Source organism: Protomyctophum parallelum, assembly GCF_964188405.1.
Source record: "Protomyctophum parallelum genome assembly, chromosome: 4".
Classification (NCBI taxonomy): domain Eukaryota; kingdom Metazoa; phylum Chordata; class Actinopteri; order Myctophiformes; family Myctophidae; genus Protomyctophum; species Protomyctophum parallelum.
Window position 1 is genome coordinate 16,884,010 of NC_139700.1, and position 18,139 is coordinate 16,902,148.

The window sequence follows — 18,139 nt, forward strand, 5'->3', positions numbered from 1 at the left end:
ACCACTGCAGTTCCCATTTTGTTTGTGAGAGTGCAGTAAATATAATTATAACCTGGCATCCGTATTTTTTTGGTGGGGAAAATTATCAGATTTACAAGGTAACTATGTTGCACACTTTGCACACCTGTTTGAAAAAGGTGTGGCTTGGCTTGAGATTTTGAGTTGGCTTTAGGCGAAAACCTTAATACATTATGTTATGTTTATTTTATATGATAGGGACATCACAATTACATTGGACAATTACATTGTTTAGGTGTAGTGTCAGGGTTAATTTGGCCAATTTATGCTTGGAAGGACATGTGTCAAACGACAAGTTGCACCATGAAAGTGTAGTTAAACAATAAAAATATGTTGCAGGGAACTTTCGCTGTGTCGCATAATCTCTGGACAAATGAAAGGTTGCAGCAGATGCTTCCTAAATGGTTGCGTACTCATTGCGTACTTGTGTGGAAAGACAAAGTAGGCTACTGTAAGCTATAATGGAGAACATGCACAAGACTATACGTTCACTTTCTTGTTTACATTTTGAGGGGAGACGCTGCTCAAAATTCAGTAGGTTGTGAGACAATTGACTCTCAAAGCATAGATTGGCCTGCAGGGTTAAGGCCAGGGCGTTTGTGGCTGAAGAATTAATGTTTTTCAGTTGAGTGTCTGTCAATGGCGGGTCCTCGCAGATATAATAAAAGCATGTGTACGTGTGTGTTGTTCAAGTTCACTACACTCTAATAATTATACGCAGGTGTGAAGTGGGAGCCATTATTCGGGGGCTTAGCAATTCAGGTGGACCGCAAGTCGAGACAGGACACCAGCTGCCACGAGCGCCGACTGACGTGATGAACAGGAGGGGTGTGAAATTAACATTGACTCGGTGGTAGTTGCCGGGGAGGCGGGTGCGCAATGGGATATGGGGGTGACTGAAGAGGAGACAGAGGAGAGGTGTGAGACGGGGGGGGGGGGGGGAGTGCATAATAATGATGAGAGAAAGGGAAGAAAGTGAGGGGAGGGGAGATATGGGCTGATGGGCTGGAAAATAGCCATCTGTTATACTTAAAATGGTGTGATATAACACAATGACTGCCATCATCAGGGTGGGGTCCGGTGTGTGCGCGGGGCAGAGGGGGGGGGTTGGGGGGGGGCTCATGCCATGTGCAAACATCCCTCTCTGATGCCTGAGTTATGCATGTTACATGCAGTGTTGCACACCAATAATAGCAGATCTACAAGACTACAACATGACGCCGTGTGAAGTATAAACCTGTCTTCATATCTAAAAATGGGGATTTCCACACAAAAGAGTACTTCACTGCAATGTAAATGGTCATCTGCCAGTCGGTCTTTTAAGATGCTCTTAAGATGCTGCTTAAGACTGAAATAGAGTTTACTGTCTCGCCAATGAGGGGTTCGCTAGCAAACTACAGAACATATCCACTCATAATGACTGACCTAAATGCCTGCTCATGTTATTTGTACTTATATTTAACACTCTATACACTTTACACTCTATATATCTATGCAAATGACTGAGGATGAAGCAAGGTGTTGGCTCTGCTTCTGTGCTTGAAATACAACTCACTAAAGATCAGAAAGTGGACGTACAGTGACAGTACAGATACAAAATTAAACTAAATCCAGTTCTCTGAAAAAACATGTGTTTCATTCAGTGGTTCTCAAACCTTTTCATGTCAAGTACCCCAAAAATGTAGCCTACTCAAAGTATTTTGTTCCAGGGACCCCCAGAAGCAAAGATTTGAGTTAAACATGTTCGCTTTAATAAACGATATTCAAAGATTTGCTATTTTTAAATAACCAAACCAATTTGGCAAAAATGACACAGATGCTTTCCTGGTCTTAATGGGTACCGTGAAGACAGGAAAGGACCTACCGATGAGCATGGATGCGGTCAGGAGCTTTGGGTCGTAAGGACTCTTCCCCCGGCCGTTCTCCATGTGGGACTCCAGTCTGAACACATTGTCCTGGACACATACACACACGTGGGGGAGTCATAAGAGGTAAAACAGCATAGCTTAGTACAAAATAATTAAGGTCAGTTGAACACATGTGGGATTATTTATTTAAAGCTAGTTTTGAATATTTATTGGTGAAATGATGTCTCCGCATCAAAATAAATGGGCTTTTCATAGAATCACATTAAAAAAGCAAGCCATACTTGCCTTACTTGTTTTTTCAATGAGAAAATTGAAACAAATTATGAGTCCTAGCATAAAAAGGATATTCCATACAATATTCAGGGCGTCTGTAAGAGTGTTGCTATTACATTCAGTATTTTGTAGTCTCTATTTTTTTTGTTCCGAGAAAGTTGACAAATATTTGTCATATGTTATAAAACTAGAAAGGTACATTTCTGGGAACTTGTAAGTATGGTTGGTTGCACTGTATTCATCCTTCAAGATCTGTTCTTGCCGTATTACATATTGTGATGTCACTCCTGTCTGATTGGACATTATATTGTCCAATCAGAAAAGGGAGAGACATTGGACTTTTGTGGTTACAAAAAATTTAGAACAAGCGTGTTGCTGACAACAACCACACATGTCTGAGTGCAACCCTCTACATTATATTGCAGTCTGAAACAAAGAATCTCAAACATTCTTTCACAACCTTAAACTTGTCTTTTGCCAATAGATGAATTGCAGTGCTACGTAAATGGCTGATCTCAGAGATATTTCCGCTCCCTAATTGACAGTTAAAAAAAAACGACTGGCCCAGGCCGTAGCGTAACGGTCTGGGCACCGGACTGGTAATCCAGTCGCAGTGTGCCGCGGGTTCGACTCCCGGACCCGACACGGCCTTTACTGCATGTCATCCCCCCATCTCTCTCCCGTTTCCTGTCAGCCTACTGTCTGTCCCTTCAAAAATCAATAAAAGGCGTAAGCCGCAAAAAAATATCTTAAAAAAAAAAAAAAAAAACGACTGTCTAATGAATAGGAAAGACACATTTATAAGACTGAGACGTGCCATTAAGGAGAGGAGAGCAATTTCCCTCTTTCAAACACAAGTGGACACAAACGCACACGTGCACATGCACACACACTCACAGAGTAGCAGTTTCATAGTAAGAGTGATGAATTGGAGAGTTTGGAGACTATTGGAACCCTGTGTTTAATTTTCCACCTCATTTTGCTGAGTGACTGAAATTATGTTTTAAGTAGTTTGAAAAGCATTCAGGGGAAGAGAATGTCCTTAGCTCTAAAATTGTAAATCAAAAGTAAAAACTTTATCGACTCTATACCGACTCTGGCAAACGTGCATTTTCTACTGTGTCTCACATTAGCTATGCTTCTGTGCCAGGGATTTGTAACAAGACGGTCTAATAACCGTGTCCTGCATGTGGAAATCTAATTTGACATCATGTTGATGTAATATTTATGATGTCATATTATTATGTCATATTGATGGTCTTGTTCTCTTTTGCACAATTATGCAGGGACGGAGGCACAGTGAATCTGAGATTATGAATTCACTAAATATGAAAAGCAAAAAAATGAAACGCACAAAACAAATGTTCACAATATTATGTGAACAATATTTTACTTCTTTGACAGCATGCACAATAGATTTGGACCCTGTTCGGGCCGATAGATTTAACCATGGACGCACAGAATGCAAAAGAGAGACAGAATTGACATGCATATTGATGGACACACCGTCCCGAACAATTTGTTCAATAACAAAGACGTGTTGTGTTCCAGACAGTACCTCTGGCCTCTTGCCCACCTCCAGGTAGGCACACACAGGGTGGAAGGCTCCCGTCCCACACGCGTACAGATGGCTCTGGTTGAACGGCTGGAGCACCTTAATGAAGTTCGAGCACTCCCTCTGATGGACACACACAAAGCCCAAGAAACACAGGAGATTAATGAGATGAAAACGATGAATTTAATTTAGTTAAATTTGAGAGAGAGAGAGAGAGAGAGAGAGAGAGAGGGGAGAGAGAGAGAGAGAGAGAGAGAGAGAGAGAGAGAGAGAGAGAGATAAAAAGATGTGTAATCTAGTGAAATAAATTAATGGCCTTTAGAACTGTACCACAGCACCAGATTAGATTGCAGTAATTGTGTGGCGTAACAACAATAACAACAACAACTCAAGATAACAAGTATGTGATCCGGTTAGCTGAGATAATCTGTGACTCTCTCTCTCTCTCTCTCTCTCTCTCTCTCTCTCTCTCTCTCTCTCTCTCTCTCTCTCTCTCTCTCTCTCTCGTTGCACTTAGTTCTTTCATCACACCACATGTTGACTTCTAGAATAAGATTACAGGGACAGGGGCTGCATAATATCCAATGGGATTATTGTGACATTTACAAGGGAGGGAGTTAACCGAGGGTGTATAAACAAGAACTCATGAAGTAACCATGCAGTATAATATGGTACTAGTATAAAGCACCTTGGTGCTCATGAGAGAGTATAACTGTCAGTATACAGTAAGTATGATATGGGATGATGACACAGTTCATGTCACCCAATTCTCACCTGATCTTACTCCATATTTTCTAAAGAAACGCTTTTCTCAGCTGGGTCTGACTTTCTATTTATTATGATTTCTCCATGATTAGCAGATCAATCTGAATATCCCTTTTCTTCTGGTCATATTGGCCTTGCTGCTTCTTCATTGTTTGATTGCTTGTGATGCTATTGATCAAGTCACTCTGGAATAAAAAATCACACCAGTGTGAACCGAGTGGTGCAACTCCCGTCTATCGTCCAATTTCTTCTGTATCGTTCCAATTTCTTCTCTGTACTCTGGTGCCCCCTATTGGTATAAATAAGTAACATACTCGTGCTCATAGGTACACACACACACACACACACCCACACACACACACACACACACACACACACACACACACACACACACACACACACACACACACACACACACACACACACACACACACACACACACACAGGTACACGGACATTGCATGCTGGATGTAGGAGTGGTTGCACCACTCAAAAAAATAACCAGCTGAATGACTGGAATAGTGATGTTGAGTAATGTTTTCGCTAATTTATACAGTATGTGTGTAATGCTCAATTTATACATCGCTCAAGTCACTAACCCACGGCACGTTGTGAACTTAGATTCACTGTAGCACCTTACTGGTGCTGATGTTTTGTTTGTTTTTATTTCATGATTCATCACATGTTTGTTTTAATCTGACAGCATTTGCATTTGTTTTAATCTGACAGCACTTTGGTTATAGTCATGTTAAAAGTGCTCTATAAATAAAGGTTGAGTTGAGTTGAGTTGAGAGTTGAGTTGTGTTGAGTTGAGTTGTGAGCTTGTAGATCTACAATTTTCAACAAGCAACCCCATCGTATGGGTGAGTACAGTAGCCTGTGGGTATCTGTATCTGTTGCTGTCTTGTACTGTGTGTGTTGTCTCTGTTGCTGCGTGGTCAGCTTTCCCTAGCTGTGCTCCATCAGCACCGCACGTGCCTGAACAGACCTGACCCCGAACGAAAATGAATATGTCATCATTGCACACATGGGGGGAAAAAAGGAAAAAGAGCCACAGATTATGCATGACTACATTTATCTGGCTTTACTGGGTCAGCGGCAGCCGCTGTTGTGTAAGCCTTTGTTTTCATCTCAACCAACGTCGTTCTTTGTGCGCGCGCATGCGGTTTTATTTGAATAATCGACTATAATGACTGCAACAAGCTCATTATGCCGTCTGCACACTTTATTTTGGGCAGTGGAACCTGTAATAAACCTTCAGCTAACAATGCAGACAACAAGAATTAAATCTCACAGGTTCGTACCTGTTTTATCTAAAACGGTATTATGCATTTACTGCATATATTCCCCAGAGCACTTTACAATTTGCATTCACCCTTTCACACCCACATCCACACACCAACGGTGGCAGGCAACTTCATCTCCCTCACTCACACACAACCCTTCAGGCTGCTCCATTCATCCATGCCTGAGTGTTTACAGAAAACAGACCCAGACAAAGGGTTTCATGGCAATTTAAATCAGTCCTAGCTCACAGCAGACAGCTCACAGGTTCCTGGCTGCATGCAGCCACGTACCGGTCAATGAGTTGAGGCCCAGATATACTGCTACGATTCCATACTGCAGCCTGGGGCTCATCTACTGCGATTGATTCATCAAGAAGCTAACCACTTACTGTAAGCCCTGTATACTTCGCTGTACGAGAAATAGCAAAAATAGGCAATCTGCAAGCTCCACAACGCGTCAATTCGCAATGTTTTGTGAGCTTGTTGAAAATGTGTTTTTGCATTATGACTAAAATAGGGACACCAGCAGGTTGAAGTGGTTAAGCTGCAATGTCAATGCTCTCTAGTGTGTCACCCCACTTTAAACAAACATGTAATGCTCGACCTCTGCTCTTCTAAATACAGGTGCAGCGTTTGGCTTGTCATGCAACATAGAGTCATCTCAGGATGAGCGAATCATAATGCCGTGGCAGTACATCGGATCCAGCTTTAGCATCATCTTATCAAATTACCCGAAGCATTATATTATATTATTTTACATAAACGGCTATAGTTACAGCCTTCGTGGAGTCACTGTGCATTAAATGAGATATATAATTTATTGCAGCAACAAACCACATGACTATATACTGTAGATTTGATTTCCATATACTTTTATACTAAATTGCAGTGATTTCCCACAATTGATATCAGAGAAAGGTGATTAAGGTCAAGTGACGATGCCAGAGAAAGGATTATGACCAGCTTTTGTGGTCAGCCACAGCAGCGAATAGAGTGCTTTGTCCACGTGGCTTTTCACCACACAAGATGAGTGACACGTAATATTACAAAGAGACAGTACATTTCTGTTACTCAGGTGTTAGTCACTGTTGGTTTGGTGTGGCAGTCAGGTCTTAGTCACTGTCACTGTGCTTGGTGTGGTTATAATGAATCACTGGGGCACATGTAAACTATAGCTTAAACCAGTGTAACTTGTCCAAATGATGCAATACACTGTGTATTGTGTGTGTGTGTGTGTGTGTGTGTGTGTGTGTGTGTGTGTGTGTGTGTGTGTGTGTGTGTGCGTGCGTGCGTGCGTGCGTGCGTGCGTGCGTGCGTGCATGCGTGCGTGTGTGCATTTGTGCATTTGTGCATGTTACTTCTCTTTTCTTGTTCATGGAAAATATATTAAAGTTCCGTCTCGCAGTAAGTATAGGCAGTGGAATACTGTAGGTTGGCCACAGTGTGAAAGCAAGTTGCAACAACTGGAAGTTCAATTGAAACTCTTACCGAGAGATCTTTTCCTGCCCACTTGCATTCATCTCTCCTGGTGGGTGATGCTGGCCAGGGTATCTGTGGCACAGACATGAACACATGATTGACAACATAAATTACCAATTCCTGAATTAGATTTACAGAATGAAACCACAAACTGAAAACAAAAGAAAAAAAAACCCTGATCTATAGAATGCCATAGGCCTGAAGTGCAGCAAGTCTGCATGCATCTGTTTATAATGGACGGGTTGGAGGGGGGTGGCCGGTGGGGGGGATGGGGGTTCACAATGCGATTTGTTCTCCACTTTGTTTCCGTTTACTTCATTATTCATCCAGGTGTGCGCAGAGCGGCTAACATGCCTGGCACAGCGTGTGATCCTGTGCGACAGCTCTGGCCTGAAATATTCATTAGGCACTTTTGTGCAGAAACAAGAGTCTGTCCTGCAGTTCAGAGATACCTGAGGCCTGGAATGGGACTGTGGATGGAGGTACACACGTACACATGTACACAGTACACACGCACACATGTACACACGTACACATGTACACACACAGTGCAAGATAATATGAGGCCAGTCAGTCATACAGACAAATTGACAAATAGTCAGACTCAGTATTATGTTAAACTATACAACATAGTCAATCATGGATGGACAAATTGATCATAAGACTGATCTGTCAAATGATGATATTAGTATAAAAACTACAGACGTAGTTTGTATACTAGTGGTGGACAGTAACCACCTTGATCATGGTAATCTCATGGTCAACTCATTCTACTGTACCTGTGCGTAGTCTTTGCTAATGTTCAGGAGGTTGAAGGAGAAGATGTGGTCCTTGGCTCCGACCACCAGTCTGCCTTTCTCCTCGTCCAGAAGGAAGGTGTGATAAGCTGAGCTGTTGGCCAGGCCCTCGAATGTCACTAGGTTGTTAGACTCCAGCATTTCTGGAAAGGACAGAACGGAGAGAAAGGGGAATTTGATAATCACCATTCGGTCACCATTACAGTAATTATGGGTAGTTATAACAACAACACTGCAGACTCAAAGCTGTTTCGAATGAAAGTTAAAGCGAATCAACATTGCAATGAAGCAAAACATGTCTGCTTTAGCAGAAGATGCCGTTCTGAGTTCAGACAATAATCCACTGTATTATCTGTCATCTAATTTTAATGCAGGTGTGTTATGCAACATTTATAATCTTCAGAACGTGCGTCTGTACGTTAGTTAGTCACCCACGCCTCCATATATGGTCACGCCTCGTGACATCACGTCTCCATATATGGTCACGCCTCGAGACATGTCATGCCACCATATATGACCATCTCCATTATGAAGATCACAACACTAACCTCATCTAACCCTGGATAACCATACATGGAGAAGACTGGATCATCACCTAGATCTGCATATATGGAGCCGGCCAGCAACTCATCTACAGCAACTCAGCAACAACATCTGACCTCAAACCTCAAACCCATAATATATGGAGCTGACCTGTTCTGAAATTCCATATGTTGATCTGACCTCATCAAACCTTGTACACTCAAGACACGCTCCATATATGGCCAGTACAGAATTAATTCCATATGTTGATCTGACCCGGGACCCCCCATGCCAAAGCGCCAGTGCTCGCCCAGCAGTCTGCCGTCTGCCATCACCCAGGCCCCTTTAGGGTGCGGTCGCTTCTCGCACTCAGGGCGTCTTACTGGTAAACAGTTTGAGGATCATATTACAATGCTACAACAAGTAATGTCACACTACTTTGTTTTAGATTTAGGCCCCCAGGAGGATATATCAAAAAGTCCAATTGCACACTCATGCTGTGCTCAAGCACACTCGCAGCGACATGCTACAAGTCATTTTCGGTGGAAACCAGGGACATCGCATTGGTTACACCACCAGCTAGTGCTACAAACTGACAGCTGACACACGCTGCGTGAGGGGCACAATGACCTGCAAAACAAAAAAAAAGAGAAAAGAAAAGAAAAAGAGCTGCATGGCGTCAATGTTTTTCAACAGTCCAATGACGCAGTGAAGCGTCAATCAAACGTATGTTTTTGTTTCACCATTTACACACGCCTTCTGTCTCGCCACAATTCCTGCACCATTCCGAGAAATGGAGGAAGCTCATTCTTGCCGTAGTCCAGTATGTGCCATTTGACCGTACCCTTTCATACGCAGTGTGGCTTGAGCAACACTTGAGCACTTCAACGTTGACAGCATGTGTAGCTGTCCACGCTCGAGCAGTTTTATAGCTTTTGCCACCGTCACCAATCCTGGCCTGAGAATGCAGTGTTCAGAGTGTCTTCTTTTCCTTTTCAAAAGCTTTTCTGTTCCATTCTCTCTACTTCTTAGCTTGATACATTTGGTGTCGCGACATACTAGTGTCATGTCCAGGTGGTGTACTTGTACATCAAGCTGCCTCACGCTACAGAAAAAGGAGATAGGCTCCTGCCCTATGGGCCTCATGGCTCGGCAAGGCTACTTATGACATCATGGAGCCCATGGATACTGAAATATAAAAACACATATTTCCCACATAAAAACCCCAGGAAATTGTTTCTTGTCTCCCAAACATAATAAGATCTGGTTGCAAAAGGGGTGAAGTGGCCCTATAATAGTGAAAATAGCTGATGTACAACCTCTGCTATTTTTTACAATTTCTTAATAGTTGTTCTTGGGAGGAGAGAGGATACATTGTTTTAGTTTTTTGTCTTTTTAACTAATATTTAAAAATGAACACTCATGAACTGTCATACGTCACATTCCATGCTCAACCAATCAAATCATCACATTCAAATACGGCTTATACACACAGACACGCAAAGCTGTGCATAGGAGGCCCCTCAAAAAATACATTGGTGGTACAAAAAAATCATGGCTTCCCATCATTCACAGACAGACAGACAGACAGACAGAAACCCAGTTACATGTTGGAGACGGTGTGCCACCGCTCAAAAACATTGCTGTCCATCCATGGTAAACTATTTTAACATCTAAGGCACTTAAGGCACACTCTCTCTCTCTCTCTCTCTCTCTCTCTCTCTCTCTCTCTCTCTGTGTGTCTCTCTCTCTCTCTCAGTTGTAGTTACTGCCGTTAACACACGGGGGGGTCCACCGGCCGTACATCTGAAAGGAGGAGCAGAGAGATGGCGCCATGCAGTAGCCGTGGTGCTGCAGGACAAGCTGTATTGCTATTGGAGGAGACAGTGAGCCCATTGATGTTCACATCTTCAACACAGTGAATTTATGCTGGAGAAAGTTGACCCCAGTGACCCGTGGAAGAGAATGTCACCTTGAGGTTCCATCAAGTCTCTCTGGCTACACAGCTGCGTTGATAGAAGATACAGTCTTCATCTGGGGAGGGGGCTATTACAATGTGCTTTACGCATTTGATGTTGACGCCCACAGATGGTTCAAACCTAGGGTCTCCGGGACTGTTCCAAAGGGGAGGAGGGACCACTCAAACCAACTCCTGGTTGAACACACCTTCTGCACAGCTAATTCCAGAATGATGCAGCGGTCATTCAGCCTTTGCCTACAATGGAGAGCTGTACATTATTTGGTGGCTGGAAATGGAAGCAGAACTTCACTGATCTGTGGAAATTCAACCCAGAGACCATCTCCTGGAAGAAGGTTGAGATCAGAGGGAAAGGACCATGTCCAATGTATGGTATAGGTTGCATGGTGGGAGATCGTATCATCCTCTTTGGACTCGGAGGACACGAATGAGAGAGACAACAACAACAACAACATAAAAGTGTGCCTACAATAATTAGAAGCAAATAGAAATAACAAAAACCCCACCCGTGTGAAGTGAGGGGCGTTCTAATCATCATACATCATCTCATTCCGGCCAATCACAATTTGCGTCCTCCCAAAAACCAAAAGCAGCCACTCCTCTTGTCTGACATCTCTCTATCAGCCACATATACAACGTGCGTCCCCTGTGGCACAATCGTTATGTGATGCTCAACCAATGGCACATCTCCCACCCAAGCACACCAGCCAATCACAATGTGTCACCTGAGTCACGACCCATTGTTTGGGAACCACTGTCAACCACAAAAATGCTCACCTTCCTCCAAAATCACACACTAACTGGTTCCAAGCCTACAAATAATGGTGCAGCTGAGCCAGTGAGCAGAGAGGTGGACCGCAGGTATCTAAGCATCACAGCCAAGCCATCTTGAGCTCTGGGCAGGTATATATACAGCAATGTTGGCAGCCAACAATCAAACTGTCTGGCTCGGGCTGGATGGGCCAACTTTGCGGAACAGGAAATCTGGAAACTATATACATGATGTTGCAACGCTATTCCACCAGTATATACCGGAGGATTACGCTGAACCCACAACAACCATTAGCTGGCTTTAATACGGGCTACTTTTAGAAAGAGCCAGCTCACGTTTCGCTGTGTAATCTATGGGTGTTCCCAAGCCTGGCCGAATGAGCGATTTTCACACTCACAATGGAAAGCTGAACTCAGCTAACAAGCAGTATGTTCAGAATGTTGTCATGGGTGAAGCTAGGACATTACGGCAGGTCATTTTTCTGTGACACATTGTTCACACTCCATCCCACTCTCATGTTTTTTTTTCTCACTGCCCACACGATGACCCCCTCCTCCACTTGGCAAACCACACGAAAGGCGTTGAGGTATATGGATGGACGAAAAGAGAGTTGAGAGAGAATTGACATTTCATCCTTCCACTCTGGCGCTTCCTCTCGCACTTTCGTTCTTTCTCTCACTCTCAGGGAGTAAATAACCGAAAAGTTCATGAATGTTTCAGCAGAAGAATTTTGAAGTGTGTCAGAGACCGAGAGAGAGAGAGAGAGAGAGAGAGAGAGAGAGAAAATAGAAACAGAGATAACACGTTTAAAAAGGACGTAGGAGTTAAACGAGAGGGAATAGACGGGATGATGCAGGTTTCTTGGATGAACCTGACACTAATGTTTACAAACTTATGAGAAGGCTGTAACATGAATCATCGAAACACATTAAGTAGGCTATAGTTTGATCAAAAGACAACTTTGTATTCAGCCATCCCCTTTTTGAATGCAACATGAGATTGTTGCGTTGAGTTACTTACCACAGGGACAATATTTATGTTTTTGAAACTTAGTTGCCTCATTAGTTCAGTTTTAGACATCAAACACTCACGTCAAAGTAGATTAAATGTAGTTGTGTTCAACATAGGTTCAGGAGTAGCCACTCCCCATTCTCAATCGCTTCCCTATCTACCACTGTCCTAGATCTACCCATAGAGTATTAAAAGGATAGAGACTGATCTGGCGCGAAGCTCCGCCCCCTCCGCTATTCATGTCAGTGGAAGTTGCTCAGTGGCGTTTTGAAACACCCGTAAGGACCGTCTATACTTCTGCCTTTTTTCAATTTGCGGAAGTGCAACCGAGCGCTCAATGTTAAAGCCCAGCTGCACAGGGTTTCCCGGTCATGAATCCATGGGTCCGCCTGCAGTCCTTCCTCTTACTTACCACTAGGGCCCAGTGCTTCAACGTTGGAGCGCCTCACTGGCCCCTTGGATCTACCATACTTGCCCTCACTCATTAGCCACTCCCCATTCACAATCACCCGTATCCACTACACCTGCCTCCACTCACCACAGCCAATCATTGCTGCAATCACCACAGTATAAATACACCCGTATTCAGGCAGGCTTGTTTGTTCTGCCTGAACAGACCAAACATGGGCCATGAGTACTGCTCTTGTTCAAATTCATCATCATTAGAGTTTAAGATAAATTCCCCTCAACACCAATGCCGAAAATATCCGATCTAGGCTTCAAGTGAAGATTTTGATAGAAAGGCTCCAGAATATTATGAACTGCCCAAATACATGGTTGGAATGCTTGAAACATAACACAAGAGAAAGCATTATGAAATGCAGTGTTCCTTGTATTAAAAGTAAAGTAACAAGAAGCTCCCTTTTCTTCATAATAGGGGTCTCCTTTTGGAACAACCTGCCTGTATATCAAACAAAGCCAACCAAAGGATATATAAACGTAAAGGAGACTTTGTGGGGAGTATAGGCTGTTGATGGGAGTTTGGAACTATGGGCGTGGGGTTGCAAGGGAGACTAGGAGGAATCTGGAGGATTATCTTGTAATGTAATTGTTTCCATAGATTCATTTGATTCCATGTATTCAGCTGAATCCAGCAAGGACCTCTTCAGAAATTATTTTTTCCAGTAACGTGCCCTCCTCTGTGGTTTTGTGTCATGATACTCCTTTGAGTCATTTTGCCTTTTCCCCAAACATAAATCAAACACTCTACTAATGAAAGGTGAAAGGTAGAGGGAGGGAGAGAGATGGGGAAAATGGAAGATGGAAGTTTTGCCAAAGATGAGTTTGAGAGGTGAGGAGAGAGAGAGGAGAGAGGGTGGGGGGGGGGGGAGTGAAGACCTCCTGGGCCGGCTGTAGTTAGAAACAGATTGCTTAAGTTCTGCTTCTCCTGATCCACCTCTTTGGTATTGGCACTAAATAAATAAAAAATAATCCTATTTTCACCGAGGACACACATGCATGAAGCAGGCACGCATGGACGCACGCGCGCGCACACACGCACACCCCTGTCTTATTGCTGTTGTCTTGGTTATTTTGTTGGTTTCTATTACGGCTCAGTTTTCATAGCGTTCCGATTCATGCAAAGAGCAACTATAGCTACACAGTCTCTTAAATCTAAAGCCTAAAGTCAGCGGTCTTGTGTGAATCAGCCATTATGCACACTGAATTAATTCACAAAAGCATCCCACAAAAGTCACCACAATGATTTCTCTTAAGAGTTCACAAAAATTTCGTTATATTTACTATAGTTACTATTTATTTAATTACTGAACAAGCCCAGTCTGTGGCCTGCAATTTACCAAACCCAAAACCTGCTTTATGCAAAGCTTATACTGAGTTGTCCATATGGACAGAAATATGATTTATGGAATGATGAAATTAGACTATGAGACAGCGGCTGTTTAAATGTTCCATATGTTTATGGAAACCCAAATCAAATTATCACATGCCTCTGGAGCCAGTTAGGCTTCTCTGGGTTTTTTTGTGTATGAAGCACATTGAGTTGGAATGCGACTATAGTTTTAATGGATTCATCAGATTATCGGGCGGTTATTAAAGAAAGTTGCGGTCCTAAAAGAAAGGAAAGAAACTGAAGGTCATAAAAGGTTTCACTAAAAAAGTGCTGTTGAACCCAGCCCAAAGCTCTCTGTCCCAGATTAGAGTTTCTCTGTAGCCACAGTGATCAATCACCGGCAGAAACACTGTAAGTCCTTCTCCGACAGTACAATAACACTCCATACAGCTTGATTTATACCTGCTGTCGTGCAAGGGTGTCGCGCACCCAAAACAGCTGATCCACAAGCTCAAACGCACCACAGATGGGAAACACAGTGAGCTTGCAGATCTACTATTCATGGTGCGCGATACCGCCGTACGACAGAGCATAAATTGAGCATACCTCTGACCTTTTTCACCTGCACCACCGAGACAGAGACAGAGAGTGAGTGTGCGCATGTGTGTGTGCAGTGTGCACATAGGGCACTGAAGTCTGAAGTAATTTACACATCCTATTGGGTGGGTCGCATATTTTCTTTTCCACTCAGAATACCCATAGACTTTTCTACCATGTCTGAACGACAACAATTAGAAGGGCTATATATTCCACATGCTGCTATATCTAACAACCAAAAAGGATGGCTCTGTATATCTGCATGGTAAAGCCTGCTTTATACTGTAATTAGATGTGTGTCGTTGTTACTGTCTTACACCAAGAATAGCAGACTTACAAGCTCACAACGTGTCACACTCACAGCCATACACAGCACAATGTGTTGCGTGCTTGTAGATCTCTTACTGTATATTTGTGTGCATTTTTGTAAGTATGAATCAGCCTTAACACATTTTTTAGTGGTGCAACCACTCCTATAGACAGCTATGTGTGTCCCTGCCTGGCTGGCTGTGTCCGAGCACGAAAATAGCGTTTGGTTGGTTTTCACCAAGTGTCACTGTTGCGCAGCCTAACACACACACACACACACACACACACGTTTACATACACGCACGCACGCACGCACGCACACACAAAACAATGACTGATTCCATTCCTCCCCAAATAACACACAATCAACAATAGACAGGTGTGTGAGTGGAGAGAGGGAGTCTATAGTCTACTCTAGAGTCTAGACTCTAAACAGTTTTCCTCTGTAAAGAACAATACTTGTTGCTCAGCCTATTTTATAAACAGGATGGATGGTGTTCGAGATCCATCCTTTACAGAGCCAGTCAGCTGTAGCCCTCTCTCACACGAGTCACACCACACCTGAAAAAAGTGCACAGTGTCCATGGAAACGCACCGTTCAACATGGGACTGATAGTTACTATTAAAAGTGAATCACCCTGGGACTATGGGGGCGATGTGTGAGCGTTCCTGTGTGCGTGTGTGGTGCGTGCGTGCGTGTGTGCGGGCGTGCGTGCGGGCGTGCGTGCGGGCGTGCGTGCGAGCGTGCGTGCGTGCGTGTGTGTGTGTTTATGGAGCATAGATACAATACACAGAGGTGCGTGTTATTGGAAATAAACAAAAAACGTTTCCTTGCCACCTAGGTGACAGTAGCCGTACATGTTGGAACCGGTCTCTCTCTACCACAGGCAGGTGGTAACCACTAACATCGCAATGATGATGATAGCATTACTGTACACTTGTTTTTTACGTGATTGCATCGATATATCCTCTATTTATTTTCTTGCTTACTGTAACACACAGTCCATTAAGCCAACAGGTCTCAGGTTTGGGTGAACTAGCCTACTGTAAAAACAGAACCATGCACACCAGTGCATCTGAAATGTTTTACTTTGAGTCAACTATATATGATTTTACATTTTAGTCAACTAAATCTACAGTTGATTTAGTTGACAAAAATGTATTGCCTTGATGGTTCGTAATGGCCAGAAATAAATATGCATTGTAGCCTACTGTATGCTTGTAGATCTACTATTTTCAGAGCACAACAATATAATTTGTTCTGCAGGCTCTCTTCTCCATTAGTCCCTCCCTAACATCAAAGTCTAGTTTTTATTTGTTGGCAACATTGTAAATATATTTAAGTTTTAGTCACCATAGCTTAGTTTTTATTTAGCCTAGGTTTCATCTGTGAAAACGAACATTTCGTTTTGTCATAGTTTTAGTTGACGAAATCAACACTGATGCACACGGTGTGTTCTTAGAATATAAGACACATGCAAACAGAAGACGGACAGACGCGAGACCAGACAATCTGAAAGATACACTGACAGAGCAAAAAAAAAGACAGACAGGTGGACAGACAAGTGTGTGAATTGTGTGACCTGTAGCAGGCGCAGCTGCTGCTCCGCTATATTCTCCACTCTCTCTTCTAGTCGTGTCTTCTTTGAAGTGGACCTGCCTGCTTCTGCCCCATATATACCACTTTCTGTGCAGCTGCTGCTGTCCGCCAATGTCCACTTTCACTTCACTTTCTCCATAGAAAACAAACAATTCAATTCTTTGTCAGATTTGTATCAGATTTGTAATTCAGTCTCAGACGTGTAAATCAGTTATTCAATTATAACCAAATGGACCATTTTTAAACTCCAAGTTAAATTAAGCTCTAGATTTTACATTACGTATTGTCTCCCTTTCTTTTTTTGTTCTCTTTCTCTCTTTCCGAGAGCCTTTTTCAATTACCATTTTTCAGTTTATCGTCATTCTGTTTTATCCACACTTTTGTGGACACTGCTGTATTCCATTAGAATGGATATTGGTATCTGAGTAGAGAGTGAGAGAGAGAGAACAGGGGGAAAAACAAACAGAGAAACAGAAAAAAGAAAAGAAGTGGCAGATGGAATAGATGCGAAAGAATGAACAGTCCCATGCGAGAGCGATAAAAATAAACTCTTTTACCCTATATTCTCTCTCTCTCTCTCTCTCTCCCTCTCTCTGGACTGGAGGGCATGGTGTTATGTGTTATCTAAGTGCTACCATAGAGAAAGCAAAAAAACACATCATAACAATAACCCATGTGAGGCATTTCTGTATGGGCTCAGTCTTAGTTCAAGGGCTTTAATTGTCAGTCACTCTGCACACGGGTGGATGTGTGATTTCCCGCTGACAACACACAATGTATAGGATCATGCCAACATTATGTATTGACTCATTCACATGTGCCTGAGGGTGAGGACACAGCATATATAGTGTCATATCATCAGCAGAATAATTTGTTCACTGTCATGCAGAAATGCATTGAAGCACCTCTACATTTGATGTAGATATGATACATGTAGGCCTACAGTATATGGAGCAGCGCTCTGGGGGTGTTACTCTGCCAACTATTTGAGGTTTGGGGATAACTGCTGTGCCTGTAATTGATCAGACACACTCAGGTAATTTGAATATAATCCTTAGGCAATGACATTAGCTAAATGATGTTGACAGTTCTAGGTCAGATCTCATAGTGTGAAGCTGTTAGTTGGCCACCGCTAGACCATAGATTAGATCAACAGATAGAGAGAGAGAGGGGGGGGGGGATAACACAAACAATGGCAAATTGAAAAGTCAATCATGAGCATCTGGCCGTAGCTATGCAGAAAGGCCAATAGTGTCAATCGATGGTATAAAGAGACACACTAGTCACTATTTAAATCCTGAGACAGGCAGGTCACCATCTAGCTGCATATGACACCATTCAAATAGCGAGCTCATTCACACTGGTGGAAACTCAACTCCACTCAGGAGATTCTTAACATGCTCATGGATTAAAAGGTGCTGGGGAACTTCCTCATTCCCCATGACTGTGATTAAAAGTCCAAGCACACCCAAAAAAAAAACATGGCTGGCTTCACTGTATATGACCAGCAGAAGACT

The 18,139-nt window shown here is 43.0% G+C and overlaps 1 protein-coding gene across 1 annotated transcript in view; it reads right to left on the reverse strand.

Moving 5' to 3' along the window:
- Window positions 1-18,139, reverse strand: part of sema3ab (sema domain, immunoglobulin domain (Ig), short basic domain, secreted, (semaphorin) 3Ab) — a gene marked incomplete at its 3' end in the record, with an annotated part of 32,315 nt that overhangs the window by 9,631 nt on the left and 4,545 nt on the right. The window contains 4 exon segments of the mRNA XM_083762697.1: window positions 1,883-1,973; window positions 3,718-3,837; window positions 7,254-7,316; window positions 8,024-8,184. Coding sequence (XP_083618823.1) covers window positions 1,883-1,973; window positions 3,718-3,837; window positions 7,254-7,316; window positions 8,024-8,184 — 435 coding nt within the window.